Source organism: Ammospiza caudacuta, chromosome 3 (genome assembly GCF_027887145.1).
Source record: "Ammospiza caudacuta isolate bAmmCau1 chromosome 3, bAmmCau1.pri, whole genome shotgun sequence".
Classification (NCBI taxonomy): Eukaryota; Metazoa; Chordata; class Aves; order Passeriformes; family Passerellidae; genus Ammospiza; species Ammospiza caudacuta.
This window is the reverse complement of record NC_080595.1, coordinates 102,852,070-102,875,573: the sequence shown is the minus strand read 5'-3', so window position 1 is coordinate 102,875,573 and position 23,504 is coordinate 102,852,070. Positions and strand designations below refer to the sequence as shown.

At 37.2% G+C, this 23,504-nt stretch overlaps 1 protein-coding gene across 3 annotated transcripts in view; it reads right to left on the bottom strand.

Moving 5' to 3' along the window:
- Positions 1 to 23,504, bottom strand: part of LGSN (lengsin, lens protein with glutamine synthetase domain) — a 60,130-nt gene that overhangs the window by 2,206 nt on the left and 34,420 nt on the right. The window contains exons 1-4 of one of the 3 annotated variants that reach the window (XM_058802735.1): positions 18,900 to 18,929; positions 12,968 to 13,027; positions 10,907 to 11,903; positions 592 to 770 (exon numbers count right to left, since the gene is read on the bottom strand). In XM_058802735.1, the coding sequence (XP_058658718.1) occupies positions 592 to 770; positions 10,907 to 11,903; positions 12,968 to 13,027; positions 18,900 to 18,929 (1,266 nt within the window). Of the gene's footprint in view, positions 1 to 591; positions 771 to 10,906; positions 11,904 to 12,967; positions 13,028 to 18,899; positions 18,930 to 23,504 lie in introns of those variants that run through there. The other 2 variants (XM_058802736.1, XM_058802734.1) reach the window with 2 other exon arrangements.

Below are 23,504 nucleotides of genomic sequence, written 5' to 3'. Positions count from 1 at the left end.
GATGTCTAAGCTGCCCCTTTGGCACTGAAAAAGGTGTCAAGGTGACTACCCCATTGTAGTACCTCTCCCTCCTTGAACACTGTTACCTAATTTATCCTGCTTCCTAATTGGATTTTTATTTCCTGAATCATTACTACGGCAAATATTGCTGTTAAATCATTGTGTAACTCAATGATATTTTCCTATCTTATTGATAATTATGACAATTTTCATAACTAAAATTATTGTATTTTCAGTGATTTTATTTCTTTCAGTGTTTACTCCTTTCTTTTTTCAATTTAGAAATGTTTGGCAAACTAAAAGTTTTATAATGTGTTGAATCTGAAAAGATATTTCTGAGGGTAGAGATAATTAGAACTTCAAAGAACTGAAATTACTAGCCTTATCTAATTAGATTAGTATTTGGAGGAGAGGAGGAATAAATGATTGCAGTGATGAAAGGAGTCTAGATCCTTTGGGAACATGAGCAAGGGGAGGGAACAGATAATTTGTTCTAAGTTGGAGTTGCTGCCTGCAGTATGAAAAAATATATAATTTAAGGATGGGGGCATGAAAACACATAAAGATACAACTAGAAAATAAAAAACTTACTTGGAAAAAACGAGAAGGAACATTCTTTGATCTTGACACACCATGGAGGTCTATTGATTCAAATCTGACAAACTGCACGTTGTCCCTGGCCATCTGCTGCTTAATAAACTCAATATGAGAGAACAGGTAAAGGAGAGTTGAGTTTCTGAGGCCGTTTACGTCAGGGTCTCTGTTGAATGCTAGAAATGAAGAGGAGTGTTCACGTCAAACAAAATAATGAATGCTGGAATAAGGCTCTCCTAAAAAGTGCAACAGTAGGAAATTGTGGCATGGGGTATAAAAACAGAAATGACAAAAACACATGGATCATGAAAGAGTTTTGCAAATAAACACAAGTATTTTTCCCTGGCATCCTGTATAAAATTCCTTATTTTTTGGAATGGTCTTTTGTTTAAATTCTTTTTCAAGTTAAGAAGAGAACACGTGGTAATACCAGGAATTTATGAGGTTTGTTGAGGGTTTTTAGGAGCAAAAGCAGTAACTGGATACCTATTTCCCACTGAAAACTGACAGAATACAGGTGCTGTTTCTTCAATGACTTCGTAGAGTGTGTTGATACGGAAACATAATAAAAAGGCACTTGTCTTCTACTAAACCTTTCTCAAGGCCTCTTGAGGAGGATTACTTTCTTCTCCAGCACCGGCAGTGACTTTTAAGGGAAGTTTAGGCATTTATATATTTGCTGTTATGGAGTCATCAACTGTATTGCAGAAGCTGTAGGGCACTATAAACTTCTTGACATGAAGGCAATTACACCTGAGTACAACTTCTATAACAGAGCAGAGAGATGGGCGCAGAAACTTCCTTTCTCCAACCTCAGTCTCAGCCTGCTTTTCTTTGGAGTATCTATGCATTATTTTTATTCAGGTTAAACTACATAAGGCATTAACTTCCACTTGATACAATAAACTAAACCAAAAGTAAAATTTTATATTAACAGGCAAAAAATTGGGAAAAATATATTTCTTTTCACATTTCTGGGAGAAAAGTGTTCCGTTCTTCCTGAGGATGTGTGCAGATGAATTTTTGCAGAAGTTTCAAATCCACAGTGAAAGATCACCAACAGCAAGCCTTCACCACCAACAACCTTCAAGTGGAAGTTTAAAGCTTCCTGCTGAGGAACTCTTAAGGTTGGTGGGTCCATCCTAATCTCTCCAGTAGCAAAGTACCCAAACTAGAGCAGATCTCCTCTAGCAGGAGCCAGCAGGCACAAACACAGCTTTTTGACCTCCCCTTTGGGGCAGGTAGGACTGCCAGTTGCAAGGCTTTAAGAAGATTCACCAGCTGGCCCAGCACAAGGCTGTCAGATTATTCCCTAAGAAGGCCACAATTTCATCTGTAGTCACAGACTTCTCAGAATCTTTGAGTATTGCTGGAGCATCCTCCAGCTTAGACGGCAAGAATGATATTTTGGGTCAGTCAAGTAAGAAAAAGTTAAGTAATAACAGTGCTTCCTGAGGAATGGCAGCTGAAAACACAGAACAAAATTTTAGTAAATAGGAGAACAGAGTAAAAATTGAACAGAAAGAAAATAATTTTGTCACATACACTTCTCTTCATGACATCTTTCTCTTTGGCCTGTTTCAGCTCTAAATTCCTTATGGACATAGCTTTTTCATCCCCAATGTCTTCTATAAGCACTGGAGCAATATGCCTTTTAAAAGATGAGTATTAAATAAGGAAGTCCTGCTTAAATATTCTGTGCAACACTCAGTCTGCTGTAGGTGCTGCCAAAACACAAGAGCAAGCAGAGAGGACTGGCCTTGCCCTGCCTGTGCCACCAAGTTATTTGAAGACCATTTCAGTCATCCTTCAGTCATGTTGTTTTACAACATATGAGTTTACTGGCATTTACCAGAATAGACTTTTTTAGGAACATGACCAATATTTAGGTTTTTTATTAAGAGGTATAAACTGTTGCTGTTTAATAATTTAACAGAACTTTAAAAGATTCTGAAAATCTTCTTAAAGTTTATATCAAGAGAAGTTTTCTTTATTCCAGGGACAAAAATCTGAGGCTTTTACCTTTAAAGCTGTGCTTGATGCCTCATTTTATAAGTTTAATTTCCTTGGCAAAGATGGTAAACATTTCCTGTCAACCACCCATCACACTGAGATTTTTATGTCTTTGTATTGTTCAAAGTAAGGATTGGCTGACAACCCTTGACATCAGTCAACTTTTAATGGGAATTTTGCAAGTATTTCTTAAAATTTCCTGAAATGTTGTCTGCTAAATTTTCATCTAATAAACAAATATGTTTTAGGTAAAAATATACAAATCATGAACAAAAGCAGCTTTAATTCTCCTCCAATTAATTCTTTAAAACAGTATTCTGAGAGATATAGATTCTATTAATCAGTATCTAAGAAAAACACAAATTTTATGTCATATTATTGATGCATAAATTAATTTTAAAAGTACAGCTACAAATATACTTAATTTAAACATCTGCCAATGGCAGATGATTTTCCAAATTTTATATATGTGTGTCTTGGAGCTAAAGTTATTTAAATAAATACATAATTCCGTATGTGAACAAACATTAACAGAGAATTCATACACATACAATTTTTCTAAAGAACACTAAGAAAGAAAAAAATAATAACTAAAGGAGCAAGAATTTGTCTTCTCCAGTTAGACTTTTACAATCAAAGATATTTTTAAATTATGAGAATAAATTGTATATATTGGTCTGTATTAGACTAGAATTAGTCTATATACCTGTGTAGACACCCTGCTAGTCAAAAGACACTTATTCATCTACAAGAGCTTTTTCCAAAATCCTTTAGAATCACCAGAAACAGTTATGCAGCCTTCACACACTCTTTAGAGTTCATCTTTTGCATCATTTTCAGATTAGCTTGCTCATTGAAATAATGTTTCTGTAAATTGTAAGATAGATAAAAATGTCACCTCTGATTGATTTTGGAAATATGTGAGGGGATTTGTTTCTTAAGTAATAATTAGTGAATAACTACTAGCTGCTCACTTTTCTACTGCATAGGACCCAAAATATATTTTCTTGGTAACTGCTAAATAAATCACTGTCAAACTACATCCATGATTCTAACAATTATTAAAGTTTGGAAAAGTATAGCAGGGAACTCAGTACTCTGCCTTTACTCAGTTCATATGGTCATTATCCAGAGCATTAGCTACTAGAGGTAATGTAGATAATACATATTTGACAGGCTTAGCTGATTTAGAATCACAGTCTAAAAGTTTTACATTCTTCTAAGGGAGGATTCTGCTCACAAGTGTAACTTTTTCTCTAGGTTTCTGAGTGCCTGGAAATAAGGGCGTCTTCCTTTTCGTTTCAGAAAATCTTGTTAAAGAAAGTTCAATGAGATGCTCAAATTTTTGTTCGTATTTTCATTTTAAAAATCAAATAAAAAATCCAAACTGGCCATCTTTCTTTAAGCAAATCATTAAATATCTACATCAGTTAGGGAGGACACAGGAAAGGATGTTTGTTTGTCTATGGTTCTGTCTGCATTTCCCATTTAAGTTACCACTGAGAAACAATTGGTAATATTCCCATTTTTACTGTAATTAGTACAAAATATCTACAAATACAAACTATCTTCACATATTTAAAACATATTAATTGCACAAAATTTAAAATATTACCATTATTATTGTTAATATTATTATTAGAGGGGTGCCATTCTTAGATTATTAATATTTAAATAATCCAGATTGCTAAGAGCAGCTGGGGCAAATAGTGGACATCAGCTTTCCCTTCTCAGCAAGAGAAAAGTACCAAAACAGAAGAAAGTGAATGTCGCAGATCAATCTCTCATTTTCAACTTGTTCAAGGTGTTAAACCACACCACAACTCAAGTGAACAGTTTCTCAGTTCTAGAAGAGGCTACTATGTTAGAAATCTAACACAGGACACTCTGAAGATCTTTGTTTGACCACTTTACAAAAACAGACACCTTGTGTTGATTTCTCATTCACCAGAAATGAGTCCCACAGGATAATCACACAAACGCACTCCTCTAAATCCTTTGGAAATTACTGTCAGAACCAGTTCAAATATGTCTGCTCTTCCTTACAGTATTCTGGTTTATATTGTTAAGAACAGCCAGTTTACTTGTTTTACACAGCACATTATTTACTTTCTCACTTTTGCCTTCAAACCTTAAGCGCCTTTATTTCTCAAACCTTTTGTGACAGCTTTCCCTACAGCTGATATAATTCTTATTGCTACTTTTCTATTCCCATCTGGTTTTTTGACATGGTAAGTAGATGAGTTGCATTCAAATGCTCTATTGGTGTAAACAGTGATCAGAAGCATCTTAGGTTGAAAAAATATGTAATTTCCATTTCTTTCTCTCCTAAAAAAATGTTTCACCAAAATTGCTTAATGATTTGATTTCTGCAGTAAAGCACATAAAAAGTTGTTTCCTACCTTACATTTTAACTCACCTATGAGACTCTTAACAGGGCAATAAATGTGTAAGCCTACTAGAAACTCTCAAAGGATACAAGACAGCAAAAATATTTCCCTGATCTGTTTGACAGTGAACTTTTCAAGTTCGTTTTTTTCCATTTATTTCTTTGTCTCATGAAGGTCTGCTTTATTTTTTAAACTGAATTGCAAAGCAGGCTTTTTACTGGCATGACCATGGAGAAGCTAGGCTTTTTCTTGAGTTCTCTGGCTAATTTAGATACTGTCATATAGCTTCAATCGGCCATGAATTATTGTTTCTAAACTGTATGATAACAACATGACACAGCTTCTCAGAGAAGATACGTCTTCAAGAGTCAAATGCAAAGTACATTTTTATCTTTCAATAAGTGAGAGATGACATAAATAACCTATATTTTACTACATTCCAGGATATTTTATATAATATCTGCAATGAATGAGAAAATCATAACAGTTGTGTACAAAATTTAGAGGATTTGAAAACAAAATGTGCAGGTGTCTGAAAGAAATTTAAGTTCTGTAATACCCAACGGAATTACCTAACTGATAGTCTTACCTAAGATTAAACTACACTGGCCTATCTTTCTTCAAAATCAAAAAGAAAATTTGGATTTTCAAAAGAAAATATGGAGGAATCATTTAGCCAAGTTGTGTGAACCAAGGCATACACTGTTGCAAACTGGGAAGTCCCTACTGGTCTAAAAATATTTGTCCTAATTAAAAATAATTAGGAGAATCATAGAACAGGTTGGGTTGAAAGAAACCTTAGAGATCCTCTAGTTCTGGTGCCTATTCCATGGGCAAGGATACCTTCCACTAGACCAGGTTGTTCAAATCTCCATCCAACCTGGCCTTGAACACTTCCAGGATGAGAGAGAGAACTATGTTTAATGGGAAGTAAGGTTAATTAGGGAAGAGACTTTGTACAGCGTTGAAGGTAAGGACTAAACTTTTCATTAACATGTTGTAGAAGGAGAGGCAGCTGGCAGCCATAACAAGCAAAGAATGCATTTCCCTTACATTAGGTCCAATCAAACAATTTTTGGGACCTTTAACTATTACTGTAAAGAAAGCAAGCATCTCCAGTGGGTGGGAAGAATTACTGTCAGAATACACTTCTTTCTCACAGAATCATGCCATGACTAGCTTACAACAAATACCAGAGACAGATGAGTTGAATCTCAGCTGAAAGAGGACAAAATAGATCAGAAAGACTGGATGGAAGTCCTGTCTGAGCATTTTTCTTTCATATAGATTAAGAGGAAAGATGGGAAATCATGCAGAGTCATAGAGGAGGATGATTTCATCTGTTAGTATGGAAGATAAAGGACTAAAGAGTTTTTGGTTATTTTGGTTTGTTCTTAGAGTTTGTTATGTGAAAAAGAAATGGTCAGTTGTATACAGCTTAGTTTGTAAAGAAAAGGAAAGGAAAAGGAAAAAAATATGTTTTTCAACAGAAAATAAGGGCAAGCAAGAGGGTTTAGAAAGGAGCTGAGCTTCAGCCCTGCTATGCTCCAACTCTGTTCAAAACATAGAAAAAGAGAGAAAAACTTTGTTGAGCCACAGAAAAGGCATGGGGAAAGAACATGAAGGAACAGTTTATCTTTTGTTCTTCACTTTAGGAGAACTGCAAGAATGGCACAGATTGTGTCACACACAAAGTGGAAAAGAGCACCAAGTGAAAAAGGCAGTCCTAAATCCCAAAGTAAAACATTGCGATGCTGCATGAATTACAGCAGAGGCAGTGACTGTGAAGTGACCACTTATATTCCCTGATTGTCCACCTGCAGCTCCCAAAAATCTCCATTTCTGTTTCCTTGTGACTGACTGGTTTTTCTGAGCAGAATCAGTGGGGGCAGACGTCTCCTCCAGGTGAGCACAGGGACAGTGAAACCACATGGGGAGTTGAAATTTGGTTCAGACTGTGTGAGCAAATTTTTGTATGTCAAAAGAGAAAAGCCTAGGCTTTTTCTTTGCTGAAGGATTGATAATTCTGTCCCTAAATATTAGGTAGCATCATTTGTTAGTGCCTCATTATTAAAAATAAGAGCTTTGAACAAGTCAAGAGTAAAAATATGAGGTTAATATTGTGATAGAAAACAAGATTTCCTGTAGGATTGATGAAATCCACTTCTAAGTATGAAATACAGCCTGCTAGTATCTTCTTGATATATTTTTCTTTAAAAAGCCAAGTTAACAAAGGAACTTATTGTTTGGAGTCAGCATGTGATTCTTGAAGCATTCAGACTTTCTTGCGCACTTGAAATTTCAACAGTCTCTAGGTTGAACAGCCACTGCAGCCATAGCTGAAACATATTTGCTTTCTTCAGTTTCCTCTCAAGCAGTTCTTGGCCTCATGTTGGTCATATTTACATGGCCATGTACTTGACATATACTCAAGAATATGAGTGCTGTTGAGAGGAGCTGCTTTGGGAGCTGTCCTGGATGCCCAGCTCTGCAGTCTGCACTGAGTAGATTTTAAAACATTTTTTATCCTGGCTACCTACCAAGACACACAAAGCAAATTTGAAGCCTCAAGTGAGAGACTTATTCCAGTGCTTTGCTCACCTACAGCTACCTGGGGGTGATGTAGTTTCCTAAGGTCCAGAAGAGCAATTTCTCCTCAGCCTGTGGGATGTCTCCAGGCTCGGCTGGTCCTTGTGCCCAGAGTGCCTGTGGCTGCTGAGGCCACCCTCAGTCCCTGGCTCTGGGAGCCCACACACCCCTGTGTCAGAGGGGATGATACACCAAGAGTCTGGGCCATCATGATCCTTGGGTGCTTCATATTGCTTGAATAAAGTTATTTCCTCTGGCCTTCTCTCTGGCCGCTATAGAATTAATATTCTAATTTAGTAGTATACAGAGCAGCACCGGGTAACATTTCAGTTCAGAGAGGTCAGTACACACCCACCCTATGTGTTATACACACCACACATGCAGCACATGCATGAATTCATCCTGTGTGCATGTACATACCATGAATGGTTATGCATCTTTTACTGTTATTCTCATCCTTCACTGTTTGGAATCATCCCTCTTTGTCTCCCAAGAATGCAGGCACTGAACAGCTTAAGAAGCAGCTGATAATTGATGACTACATACCAACTTGCAGAAATTCACATCATTATCAGATATAGACACTTCAGCAAATAAAATTCCTAAATTCAGGGTAGTGCTGACAGCATATTCACCTAATTAGCTGCATGTGTTAGTTTCTACCTTTCTTTCTTCCTTTCTAGCTTTAGATTGGATTTTAGCTTTAGATTCAGCTCCAGTTTCTCTGACATTGTTCAAGTAACATTTTTCTTACTAACCTGAGTATCTTACATGTCTGCTTCTTTCCTTTTATTTCTTCCCATGCCCAAGTACTTTTTTTACAAAAGATATGACAAGAAATGGACAAAATGCAGATCAGAATTTTGGAAAAAATATATGGATTTATCATTTTAGAGAGATGTTAGCCATGTAACTAACATGACTGTGTATAAATCCTCTGATGTACTCTGAATCACTGATACTCAGCTACATGTTTTAACCTATCAACTGCTGATCTCTAGAGATTATCACTTAACTGTGTACTTTTATAACAATAAAGTATATTCCTGTTTTGACCATATGTCAACACTGAGTAGATCAGAAATATAACTTCTTGTAATTTTTTTCAAACATTTGGGATGAAGTCTTCTGATTTGAGCAAGTTCAAATATTTGAAAACTTGCAAATGATTGGAGATTGTATTTCAGATCTACTCAAAGTCAAGATATCTTTAGATCCAAGACTTCAGGTACTTTGGTAAGTGAAATATTAACATAATGTTTTAGTCCAAAAAATTGAAAATGTTTAGGATTTGATCTTATCAATCAATAAATTACCACAGGCAACAATGAAATACTTTTATGCAAAGGCTCATTAAACAGTGCAGAAATTTATCTAAAACTTTCTTTTCTTCAGTTAACTTAATGAATGTATTCAATGAAAATTAATTTTTGAACACATACAGTTCTTATTAAGTAGAAACTATTTCTGTGCAAGCCATTAACCAGTTGGAATGCACAGTGAGACCTACAGCTTGTTTGGTCAAAGCCAAATGGAACCCAAACCCCATGAGATTCCAAAACCTTTGATTCTGAATACTTTTCTGCTGAGACAAAACAGTTTTCTCCCAGCTCCCTTCATAGTTACTTCTCCCCTGTGGGTGTCTACAGCCATCACTGCCACCAGTCATACAGGGCAGGGTTAATCCCAGGCAGCTTTAGACATCTCAGAGTTAGACAAATGGCCTCAACTAATCATCACGGGGCTTCTTCCCCACTGAGTGGAAATATACACCCACCTTCAGAGGTCAGTTTTTCACCTACCTCTAATACCTCTCTGAAGAGAAAATGCCTCTCTTTACTGACTGGGTAAAAAGCTTGAATTATCTACTTCATGCTGAGTGGTTACAACTGGGTTAAAATCTCCCTGTGGAATCTACAACTAATCTCATCAGTTCCCTCTACCTTGTAAGTGGTGTTATGACAAAGAATAATTAGTCCTATGTTTTAAAATATACTTGCTGGTTTTGCAGACAATGAGAACACAGTATTGTTAAAATTTGATAATGAATTTTGCTAGCCTTTAACAATGTGAAAAACAATGTAGTCTGGAAAGGGAACAGCATCAAGAACAGGCTGAGAAATAATGCTCTAAACTTTTTATTCTAACAGACATGAATAGAGAGTGGTTCAAGTGTGAAGCATGTTTTCACATCTTTGTATTTCTCATGCAGTGCCTTGAATAAACACTGATACTGTTCATGGATTTCTTTTTCAGACTTGTTCAAACTGGGTAATACAAAATGTCTGCCAAGAAATCCTGCTGCAGCTGATAACAATTGACATGTTCAAACTGTCTGTTTTCAGAATATCTATAGCATGGTTTCTATCCATCTGACAGGAGACTTGAAAAAAGCAGGATAAATTAATATTATTGTAAACATTTCATTGTCATTATTACATTTTCTTATGTAGTTAATGATGGATAAAATATTTTATCAATGAAGAGATTCATATTTCTTGTATTAGCAAGATAAGTCAAAAGGCAAGATATCTGTCCTGGAAAGCTGATGATGTGATCTTGTACTGATGCCCATGGAAATGTATTAATCTCATATTCATACAACTGACAAACTGATGTTTTTGTGCTTCCTAAAAACAGAACAACAAACTGTTCAAACCCATTACATTATCACAGCTAATAATAGTTTTCAGTTTGTTGATCCATCCAGCCCAGAAGCTTTTACAAAGAAATCACAGCCTGTTAGTAGCAATTAATTGTCTCTACAAACGCTTCCAAAATGGACTTACTGAACAGCATGAAAATAAGTGGAAGTTTTCTCTGCCTCATTTGCTTTTCTTGCTCTATAATTTGCAAGAGATGTTTTTTGCGTTCCAGTCCTCTCACAAGACAAATAATTGAAAACACCATTCCTACTTTGGAACAATTTCTACTGCTGTAAATGTTTTTTAAAAAATAAGCTTTAAGAAGTGCAGATGCCATCAGAGCTTTGCAGTATGTAGCAGAATTTTGGGAAATGTGCCTTCACTCAGTTTAAATGAGGAAATATTTTAGTTTTAGTGAAAAAGACATGACCACTTGTGCATGAATGGTTTGGGCAGGCAGTTGGGCTTTATAAATGCCTTGCTTAAAAAAAACAAATAGAAAAAGCATCATAGATATAGGGCACAATATCCAACCCATCCTGATCACACAGAAACCACAGGTGTCAGATCTCTCATGCACTAGCTCCAACTTAAATTTGCAGCTTAGCAAAACACCACAAAACAACAGGAGCATTTTCTTTAAGGGGAGAGCAGGTGATGTTTAAGCATCCTTACCGTCGAGGCCTGGGGAGGAGTCAAACTGCACCTCAGGAGCTGTGCTGTCTGCAGGTGTAGGAGCTGCTGGAAGTCCCAGAACAAGGTGATCCACATCGCTTCCCCCTGGTTGCTGCTGATCAGAGCCGGCAGAGCTGAGGACCAGGACAGTTTTTCTCTGCTGCCCCATTCCCTCCTTGTGGAAGCTGAGATACTTTTGCTTTTCCTCTCCAAAATGGGGACTAAAAGTCCCAAAGGGCCGGCCCTGCTTGTCAGATGCTTCCTCCCGGGGTTTCAAATATTTCTGAGCAAAAGCGCCGCCTGCCTTGCCACAGAAATTGGGCCCATGAGAAGGCAGATGACCTTCACTCAGCAGGTTTTTCAACTCTTGTAGACTTCGTTTAGAAATGCCAGGAGCCCCCTTGAAGGCCTCTCCAGTTCGGCTCCCTGGCACGGATGTGGCACTTCCCAGGGAGCCCATCTTTGTCACGTGAAACTTGACAAGGTTTTCTTCCATCCCACCCCGTTCTCCTGGCTTACCCCCTGCCTGCTCACTGTGCTTCTCCCTCTGTGCTGCCTCCTTGCAGCGACCTTTCTCTGCACCTCTCACAGGCTGCACACTTGTGGGCAGCTTCATCTGGGCTGCTGTATCTGTTTCCTCATGCATTTTTCCTGATATTCTTTTCCCACTATCTGCATATTCCTGGGTTTCTCGTGTTTCTCCACACCTGTCTTCTTTACCATCGCTGCCAGAGTTGGAATTGTCATGACCTCCTCTGTCCTTTTGTGCTGCAGGAAAGGTACTGGGGTTTTGGAGAGACTGCTCTGATGGCAGCTCTGAGCAACCAGTGGCTCCTTTAAGTGGACAAGGATCTGGGATTTTTGAGGTGTGGGACAGCTCCATCTTCTCATTTTCTAGAGGAGAAACATACTTTGTAGGACCTTTGATTTCCTTTTTCTTTCTGAAACCACATATATTGTTGCCATCAACTTCATCATTGTCACTTTCAGATGTGTTCTGTAACCAGCAATAAAATATACAACCAAACATGCATGAATGACACAAACACGGCAATGGAGCACTACCACCTGCTGCATTCACCTTGTAGTACTTCCACTACTTCTTGATAATGGAAATCTCAAAAGTGAACACTATTTTTGATCTTTAAAATATATCACAGAATTCTTTTTCCTATGTTTTTCAACAAAATTAGAGAGAACACCTTCATAATACTACTCTTAGGCAGATTTAGTAGATTATAATACAAGACATACGACATTGTGTGACATCATTTACCAAATGTGCCCTTCAAAGTTGAAAAAATGTATTCTAATACTTACAATTAAGTATAATCCTGGTCACATTAAAAGTATTTGTATTTATAAAGGAAATTTATTGCCCTGAAACCAGAACACCGGCACTTCTTATGAGTGTGAGAATTGAAACCTGAAAATAAGCAGCTTTTAAATTAATTTCAGGACTTAATTTCAACAAATAACTTTCAGAACAGTTTCAAAAGGAAAAACTCATATTTGGATGTTTAAACATGAAAGAAGATGATGTTTACCTTTATATATGATACTGATATAGCTTATATTGTAGTGGTGGGAGCAGAGTTTAAAATGGATGTAATCCTGTGGAAAAAGTGGGAAAAGGAGCTACAAAAAGTAAGGTGCTTGCATTATGCCCAGATACATCAAGTGTCTGGATCACCATCTCTCCTAAATATCCTGATCTTATCTCAAGTGTGATTAATTTGATGGTGACAGGGAAAGGGACAGGAAATCAAAACAAGACACTTTCAAATTAAAAAAAAAAATTGCACAGATTTCAATATTGTGAGTGATTAATTGTCACGATAGTGATTGAATTCTTCATTTCACAATGTCTTATAAAAGACTTAATTTAACCAAAATCACTGCATATCCAATCACAAACTGTTATATTATTAATGAATGCCTACTCAAGTATGTATTTAAGAGACATGAACAGTACTTGGCTTGCTTGGATTGGGCTGGAATTAGCACCAGTAAAAACACTGGGAAATCAAGGGATATCCTCTGAATGAGACCATTCTTTACCTTTTCCACAAAGGAATAATCTGCACTCTCTCCAATTTCTGGATTTCCAGAAGAAGGGATCTGTACAAAAGCAAAGTGAATGCCAGTCTGGGTAAGGCAAAAGTGATTTCTTTTGGAAGACAAAAGCATGTAGAAGGAAAGGCAGAAGCATCCAGTGTGCATATGGAATGAAGCAGCATGGCCTACATTAAGTTCATTAAGACCTCCCCTTTTTTACTATTTTCTCACCATACCATTTTCCATCATTTTGTAGTCAAAAGAGGTTCACAGCTTCTCTCCTAAAGAAGAGCTCACAGGAATGTTTCCTCCCGCCTCTCCCAGTTTACCATGACGGGCTGTATGTCCAGCTATTCTGGATCTCGCTGGCTGTATGTCCAGCTGCTCTGGATCTCACTGGCTGTATGTCCAGCTGCTCTGGATCTCACTGGCTGTATGTCCAGCTATTCTGGATCTCACTGGCTGCATGTCCAGCTGCTTTGGATCTCACTGGCTGTATGTCCAGCTGCTTTGGATCTCACTGGCTGTATGTCCAGCTGCTTTGGATCTCACTGGCTGTATGTCCAGCTGCTTTAGAGCTCACTGGGACCCTGCTGTTGGCCTGGCTGGCAGCTGGCCAGCAGCTCTGTGGGGAGGATAAACAAACCCCTGACTCCCACACACATATCCTGGCAGGGACGTGCCTGTGGTGCCCATTGCAATCAAACAAGTCACTGGTGCATTCACAAGAGAAATCCTCTCCTACCCCAGTTTTAGCACTCTGTGATAATGAACCCATTTCTTCATCCAAGGGCTTTGGTTTGTTCCCATAACACACCCTAAAACACCCCATATAATTATTCTGGGTGTTTGCTGGTACCTCTTCACATTCACCCATGCAGAATAGACCTAATCCTTACAGCTCTGTATCATTATAGAATAGAAACACAATAAAAAAAAACTTTTTTGAAAAGAAAAGTGGACAAAACCAGATTTTAATTCAGAATTACAATTTTAATACTTTCCTTAGTAATACAAAAAGGGAATGAGGCTTAGGGAGAAACAGTAGTGGTAGAGGAACTGGGGTCTGCCAAATGGAAAAACACAGGTCTTAAAATAAAACATTCATAATATTTAATTTCTAAACATGTAACAATATTTTTTGAGAGAAAGTAGACAAGAGTTCCAGCTATGAAAGCTATAGTAATTTAAAAAATTATATTACCATTAATTTATGACAAATATTTACATTAATATCTTTTGTGGCAGAGGCTGCCATCATCAAAATATCTTGATTTACAATTTATGGGGTTTTCAGAATTCTTTTGTTTCCTTTGAGTAACTCAAAACCAGTAACATAATCATAACACCATATGCATTTCTGCTTTATAATGTATGCTGATAGCTATTGAAAATTTTTTAAATAGACACAATTTTTGCCTGTTATCCATATTGAAGATCTCTGAAAAATATTCAGCAAAATGACTGAAGGAAAGTTGAGCTCATCCTTTTTTATAGCACCTCTAATGAAATTAGGAAAAGGATTGTATAAATGTTTAAAGGAAAATGTCAGAAAACTACTTATTCATATAACTAACCATTCTAAAGGATTTCACGAACACAAGGTACTATTCCCACACTATAATCCTTACCAAAACAAATTCCTTCTGAATAGACATGAGCAGGAGAAGGACTGATCACTTGTAAGTCTGTAAATGGAACTTTTCTTTTGCAACAGACCACTAATAACTGATGTGTCTATAGTAGCTTGCAAAGGGTTTATTCTCCAGGAAGAACCAGGATATGGTACTGCAGTTTGATTTTAGACCCAAAAGAAATACTGTACTCATTACTCTTAAACAAAAACAGTGATAATTTTTACTTGCAAATAAAGAAAACTCTTACAATTATACAGAAAACAACCTATTAATTACTTTAGGTCCTCAGTCCATTGTACATTTTTGCAGGGAAATGACTCTTAATTGCTAAATGAACTCAGACATTATGGAATTTCACTTAGAAAATTTCATTTTTCATTTTCATTTCATTTCATTTTCTGCAGTGAAATAAACATTTCTATATTTGTTGCAAGGTACTACTACATCATCTCTTCATATTAAAGACAGTCAAATGCATGAGATATAACACAGACTTAGACTTATTTGTCCAGTAGTTTATGTGGTGTGTACCATCAGAAAAGGCTTAGTATATGGGTACAGAGGGGAGACCACCCAGGAACTGGACTTATGAATTGTCTGTTTAACTTTTTATTTCTTGAAAGGATTTTTTTATTTCTGCAGAAGACAGGGATGGTAAGTGAAATAGTGCCTTGGAAGAGATACAGTGAGCTAGCTATAAATCATTACTTAATTTAATTGAAACATGTGTCGTGCTGCGCTGAGAGGAAAGTAGAACAGTCATGGCATTAATATAGCAAAAATTCTGACTACTTTTAATTTCCTTTCTGTGTGCTCCCACAGTTTTTGTTGCTCTGCATCAACAGCACTAGGAAATAAGCTACTTTAAAGCTGTTTTACCCAACATTTGTTTCAGCATGAATTAATTTTTGTTTGCTGATTTTCAAAAATTTGCTTGCACCTTAAGTCAGAGGTCTTGGCAGTTCTGAAATTTGCTTCTCTGTCTTAGCAAGTGAATGCTTGGGCAGCAATTCAAATATTCCTGCCAGAAGAATCAGCTCCAAAATACAAACAGTGTGACAGATCTGAGATTTAGGTTCTTCTTTCTAAAGTTTTATCTGATGTTATTTTTCATTGATATTTATTGGTACTTGCCCAAGCTCTGATTTCTAGGTCTACTTGTTAGGTCTACTTGTGCCAGTGCTGAAATTTGTGCTGATACATTGATCCCTTCTGCACTGGAGTTTGTACCTGGTAAGGTTTCAGGTAGAGGAGGACCAGTGCAAGTCCTGCAAGAGGCAGGAAGAGTAAGATCACACTTCATTTCCCTTTATGGGTAATCTCAATTAATGATAAATAACAGTTTTACTCGTCTTCACTTTGTGCCGGCTGTGTTGCTCTGAGTACACAAGAGCCTGGATGTCTCTGTCTATCAACAGATAAGGGCTACGCTTAAGCTTTACAGCAGCATGTTAAGGCACCATGCAGGGAGGAAGAGAAGAGAACAGAGGACAGTAACAGTAGGCAACTATTTCAGCAGATGAAATTGCTCGCTCTACTTAACCAGATTAAGCGCTGCTTCTGGCACACGACCAGGATTCTACATCTGAGGGACATTCTATATCTTGTGATAACACAGAAAATATAAATCTAAAGCAATTTTTCTTAAGCAGTTTGTGTTCATTTTTGGGCTTTGTACAGTTCTGAAGTGAAGCATTAACTACATCTTGAAATACAGCACTGCCAAAAGGCAGTTCAACTGTAAACCTGCCGAGCTGAGAGCATTGGAAATGTAAAGTGTTGCCTTTGGGAGGAATAACAAATACTGAGTTTTGTGGTGCATGAAACAGGTGAAAATCCAGGGCAATTCTTGAACTTTTGCCTTAAAATATTATAATAGGTGACTGAAAATACATCTGTAGTGTTCTATGTGGCAAATTCAGATGCTGCAGAGGGAACCTTCCATTTTTCTCCTACTTTTTGTTTGTGTAGGCATCAGTGTCATGACTTCAGGCAAGACTGCAAGCACTATTGTATTTTATAAACCTCTCTCAAAAACATATCGACAAAAAGAGACATGGAAATGAGAAAGGTAAACTCTCAGTAAAGCATTTGAAAGGAAGGGAAAAAAGAGAGAAAAAGAGTTAGTTTAAAAGGAGCTGAGTAACTCTAGAATAAGAGCTGCAGAAGGATTTCTATCAAAGGAAAAGATGAAAGAGGCAAGGTGGAACTCTAGCAGGAGCTTTAGTATAACTAATCAACAAAATAACTCAATGTTCCTGCTACTGACTACCTAAAAAAGTGATGCAAGCATTCAACAAACGACAATAGGAACTAAGTCACATTTCTCATTTTTTATTTCATATCATTAACTGACTGTTAAGAGGTCAAGTTGTGATGGTCTTTTTGACTCAGTGCTATAGATTTTTCAAGAATGAAAGTTTATTTTTGCAAAGAACATATATATGTCAAAATCTGGTAAGGCTAAGAAGTAGAAAAACGTGGGAAACTAAAATAAAAGTAAAAAGTATATAGGGTTTGGTTGGATGAATTTTCTTATATATGAAAAGTTAATTGCTTCACTTAGGTTATATTTTTTTTTATCATATAAAACACTGTTGAAAAACTGAAATAAACTGTTTCCAGTCTAAAAAAATGTAAAAATGTTGTTCAGGTCATGCTGACATGGGATATTGTTCTCATTGTTTGAAAATTTTTCCAGTTCTAATTCAATTCTAATTCTTTACAGTTCTCCCAGTTTGGTACATCAAGTTTATTTAATCTTTTTGTGTAGCAATGAATTTCAAATACTTGAAGTCAAGTCAGCAGGAGGTGCCGCTTGAGACCTCACACAAGAGTACCCATAAAGCAAGTAGTTCTGTGTCCAAGTGATTTCCCTGCCCCTTTCCCTGGCAGGAGGAAAGCATTGCCCTGCTGCTTCCCCAGCAACCAGGCAGCGAAGGAGCAGAGGATGCAAGAACAAATTATCTACTGCTGGGAATTAATGAAGCCTCACTGGAGTCACTGGAGCTACAAAGATTTGAACCAGGACAGAATATGGGCATGGAGTTGTATCGAGGACAGCACAGATATTTCTGGGAGTGTCTCCAAGCACAGAGAGGGGATTTGGCTCTTGGGTGCAGTGCTAAAACAAGGCGTGCGTGTGACGATAAAGAGTCACTGATTGTTTGTAAGCAACAAACATGAGGATCACATACTTTGTCAAGATATTGCTGTGACTAATTTCTCCCTCAGTGACCTTGTTTGATAAAGTGGCTCTTTGAGAGTGATTTACTGCTACAAAAACCTTGTTGTGAAGGATGTGAAAGTGGCATAAATGTTAGGTACATCTCATTATTTTGCAGTTTGAGAAGTTGAAGCACAAACTTGCTGTAGGTCAAGGGAGATGTGTGGCAATGTGAGAGCAGAAGGAATCTCCTTCCTTCTTTGAAACTTTTAAATATTCTCAAGATTATTAATATCCTTCATGTGAAAATTAATGGAGTGAGGTTCGTGAGGTTAGCTCACAATATTGTGCTACTTATTTTCACATCTAACATCTGCCATTGTTTGTTACACCCATTCAAAGCTTTCATGCTACATACACAATTACCAGAAAAGCTTCTCAAGGTCGTTGATTATCTTGCTGCTTCATAGCAACAGAGTTGTCCTTGTAACAAGATTATTTGCAATTACTTTCCCTTGACTATGTTACCTGCACTGTGTTAAAAAAAATCCCTACATAAAGCAGAGTCTCAAAATGATTAAGCTCAAAATGAATAAGCTCAAAATGAATAATTATCTTTCCTTCACAGCGGTTTCGGACCACAGAAGTATGAATTCAGGACTAGAATCTGCTTTAAAATGCAATTATAGAGAAACTAAGCATTTCCATTTGGGTCAGTAGCCTGACTCAAGAGTGTCACTTTCTAATCCAGGTCAGATCCTGATCCACAGATTGTAGTGCTTTCATTTAGGTTAATGAAGTCAAAGCCAATACTTTTCTCCAATAATATTAATAGGATCAGATTTCAGACATCTGCTTCTGTTACTTTTGATAAAGCTATAAATGAAATTAAAAGGAAGTCAAAATCTCTTGGACTTGCTTCCCAAAGCAAATTGAGTGTTTTCAGCTTAAAAAGAACCCTGTCTTTGACCTCCATTTCCTTCAGAATCAGACCATGCTCAACATACATGCATGAAGAGCCTTGCACATAATTCACAAGGAACAACACATTCACTTAAAACCTTGAGGTAGATGCAAGAAGTATTTTATATCAGTATATCTGCTTGGAAATAATTTATGATCAATCTCTTACCTGCTGACTAAGATCTTCTTTTTTGTTCATGTCCACTTCATTCTAGTTCAGGTCACCATTAGAAATGGTCTAGTAAGAGTCTGGTAGAAAGGTATCCCATATTTATAGGCACAGACACAATGAAGGTTAGTTCAAACAGAATTGCTGTAAAGTTCTTTTCCCAGAAGGCCACGCAGATGCTGAACCATGGAGAGCAACCCAACGAGTCATGGCCAGGAGCACTGCTCTCTGGAACAGCACAGAAGTAGTAAACTGACAAACACACATTATTAAGCTGCCTGCCTGGAAACAAAGACAACTGAGCATAAAACTGGTTTGCTCAACTTTTCTCCTCACAAAAGGCTTTTGTCCTGTAACAAGCCATTTCTGTTCTGGAATAGAAGCTATTGTCAGGCTCCTTAGAGGTAAAACCTACACTGGGCATTACAACAGCAGTATGTTTTTGAGGCACATGAACAGGGATTGGAAAGGCACAGAACACTGCAAGAACAACGTGCAGCACCAGCTAGTTATTCTGGCTTGCATGTTGTAAATTAATAGTGATGCATTTGGCTGTATTAGAACTGGAGAGGGGTCTTTTTTGCATTAGATTTCTAAAAATATTTCAAGATTAGATAGTTAGGCTTGTCTTTCTTATTTTTCTTTTTATTCTTCAGGTTTAATATGTATTCAAAGGACTGTTTTTAATTGACATTCCATTCATTCAAATACCTTTGGATGGCATAAAATTAAAGGATGGCCATATTGTTGTTCTTACAGGAGCTCTACCTGACAACCCATCACTCAGTAAATTCTAGTAAACATGATGTTCAGATTGGCATTTAACCATGTGAAAACTCAGGTTTGGCATTCTTTTAGTACTAAAAAATAAAAACAAAGAACAACTCTGTTACCCAAAATAATGACTATGCATTAGGAGCTATAATTCAGAAAAATCTTGGGCATCACCAGTCCAATGCATAAATATAAGTGCCCAAGTCCCAACCTGGGATTCTGAAAATATTTCCTTTTCTTGTAGGCCAGAGATCCCACATTTGTGACTCCATCTATGCAATTTCTGGAACTACCCCATTCTGAACTGCCCCACTTGTCACAGACCAGAGCAGGCAACAACAGGAACAACTACTATTCAAGAAATGGGCTTATTTATGTCTTAACCTTTTGTCAGCCAGCCATTAAAAAAACTCAACACTCAAATCATTCAATAGGATCAGGCTCCTACAGGTCAAATAGCAGGGAAATCAGCATTTTGCTTTCAGAGTAGTTCTTTCAAAAATGTTTGCCTCAGACTTCCACCACACAGCAGTAGGCACAATTGCACAGTTCCTTTTCTAGGCAATGTACAGCTGTCATAGACCTACAGGCTGCCATGGCAGAGATGCTTGTGAGCCTGCTAGGATGAGCTGTGTCAAAAGGACACTTCTGAGCAGGAAGGACCACTCACACCAAATTGTCCGAGAGGCAGAGGCCAGACAGCAACAATTCTTCTGGCTTCCCATTTTTACCGTTTTGAATGCAAGCAGGAACAACCTCAGTTCTTAATTTAAAAAAGACACACTTCAGGTTAAAAATCTCATTTTTCAGAGTAATAAAAATGTTCTTCACAACAACAGTGGTCAAACACTGGCACAGGTTGCCCAGACAGGCTGTGGGATATCCATCCTGGGAGGTATTCAGAATTTGTGTGTAAACTACCCTGAATAAACTGAGACAAGTTCTGATTCAAGTGGCAGATCAAGCCTGATAACTACCACAGAAGTTATCCAGAATAAATTATTATGTGAGTGTACATCTGATTAATTTATACATATTTTTAATTAACTTCATTACATTCTTGCAAGTACAAAACATCTCTGGCACACTTCACAGTCAGTTCTACTCTGTTCTGCTAAACAGATCCTAAAGACAAGAAAGAGAAACCTCTGCTTTAAACAGTGTAATTGAGGCGCCAATCTTGTGAACATCATTAGAAAGAAACAATCCTTTCATTAATGTTGAAAGAATCAACTATTTCCATCTCAAGTATTTATTACATCCTCTTAAAAAAGTGTTGTTTTGTTTTGCTTTGTGGATAGACTGAAAGAGGAGACGGAGGGAGTTCTCTGCCAAGATCTGCCTGCAAGGTGCTGCTGGTTTCAGAGAAACTGTCATGATTGGAGAATCTGAGAATCAGATCCAGAAACTGATAGAAGCTTATTTCAGATCTACCACAACACACAGATTAGTGCAAAGAGCATTGTTTGGTCAGTAACAATCATCATCTTCCCACCTTTGGGAAATAAGATAAGACAAATCACTATTATCTCATGAGAAAAATCCAGGGGTTTATTAAAAAATATAATAAATACATTTATTATTTATAAATACATTCAGAAAGGCAGTTTCTGTAACTAAGCTTTTGTAAAAACCTGCTTTCAAATGGATATGGGAGTTTTCTTCCTAAAACAAACCTCTCTGCAGTCTTGCAGTCTTTCCAAAACAAAGAAAACCCTCCCCAAAAAAAAACCTACAGAGGAAGGCATCCTCTGAGGGAGAAGTATTCTGACAATAGAGAAAAGGGAAAATAAATTTAATGGAATCATGTTTATTTTACATTTATCATTGAATTGTGCATAAGAGACACTATAAGTAGTGAATTCCAAATTCCTGAAAACCCAGTTTAGCATTGGTCACAGTAAGAAAGGGTGAAAAAGTAGGGAGCAATATTTACCTCTTGATCAGGAACACAGCTGTGAGAAACAGCCATGCCATGCTCAGCCACCCCTTGTTTCCTGGGAGACAGATGAGATGGGCTGGAGCAGACCTGCCTCTTAGGCTTGTCCTAAAAAGCTTGTCCCATCTTTCATCCTCTCCTCCTTTTCCAATTCATTAGAGAGGAACCTTCTCCAGTCCTTAAACCTTTCAGGTAGGTGTGAGAGGCCTTGAGATGGTTTCAATTTGACATTAGCATAAATATGCTAAAAATGTTCTTTTTCCAGCTATACTGACTACAAAGCAGTTTTTAACATCATTAAAAGTAAACCAAATTTCTCAAGGGCATGTATGGTGCAGACTAATATTTTCATATTCATATATATTCTTTGTGTCATCACAGGAAAGGGAGTCTGAGAAGAACAGCTCAAAAAGGTGTTTTCTGGAGGAGAAGCAAAGATTTATACAAAATAATCCCTTTATTTTAGAATGTAGAACTGATACCATGAGTCTGGATAATTGTTTAATTTAAATATACAGGGCTTCAAACGTAGTTTATCAAATACCAATATAAAAATCTAGACACTTCAGAAATATAATACAGAACAAATGTCACCAAAGGGGTTACTTAATACTTTAACTATAGATACTTTGTATGCACTGTCTATGATGAATAAGTGCTAATGAGAAAGTGCAAACTGCTCTTTATCCCATGAGTAGCTCTTCAGCATCTAAAAAAGAGAACCAATTTCTCTGGTGACAGCTACTGTGGTGAACAACAGCCAGCTCAGGGGAGCGATCTGCTGGTGAGGTGATGGGAGCCTTCAGACAGACATCAGCATCGTTGTGGCTTCAAACCAATTCTGATTCCAGCTACTAACAAAAGAGTGGGTTTTTCATGTATTTAAAAAAAAATTATAGAATTATCACTGCTTGTACTCTCCTCCCATTTAATTTTGTTCTCCAAGGGGGGAAAATTTCTAGATATGAATTAACATCATTTTAAACAGCAAAGAATCAGGCTTTGGAGCTTCCACCAGGAAAATATTTTTTCTCCGAACTAGTGCAGGTTACATTCAGTTGCTAAAAAATGTTTTCTCCCATTTCAGGATAAAGAGACTTCTAAAGCTGTTTAACATTCTTATAATGTAGACTGGTGCCAGCACTACTGTACGGATACACAGGTTACAGTATGGATACAGAATACAATGCTGTAGGATATACAGGTTACAATGAGTTTTGGCGGACTTGTTGCAGGAGTTTTTATAAAAAAGACTCTTTAACTCTCCAGTTCCAAGGCTGGCAAAAGGAGGTGCTCACTAAGTCTCTCCCACATCATCATAAACTTATTAAATTCTGTGCTAATATCCAAAGCCTAGTATTACAAAGCCAAATGCAGAATTCGAACAGTGAAATCCCTTCAAGTAAATCTAACCTAATGTGTTCCTTCAACAACAGGATACATTTATTCTTTTACCTCCAACCCTGTGCCTTGCCATCATTACCAAACAACACTTTAGCTTCTATTCACAGGCCTTTTTCCTTGCATTTTTTTTACAGCTGATATATTATTCAGCATCAAGATTTACAAAATAGTTCACCTAATTAAATTCCATATTGCCATCTAGTAAAACACATTGTTAGGGCTTAGATTTGTATTGCAATCTCATTTACTGTAGCTATGTTTCTCCTAGGTCCTCTTAAATTTTCCTCATATGGTTTTCTCTTTTTACATTCTCAAAAGGTAGGCACAAATGGTGCTCACATTGAATTGGAACCAAAACAAGACCTTGAATAGAAGAAGAATTCCTGTGTTCCGAGTCCTACCCAATACACCTTCCTCCTCCGTGCTTCATCATGTGACTCTTGTTGCCTCTTGTTACTTGCTACCACCCTCCACAGGTTTCTTTTTCC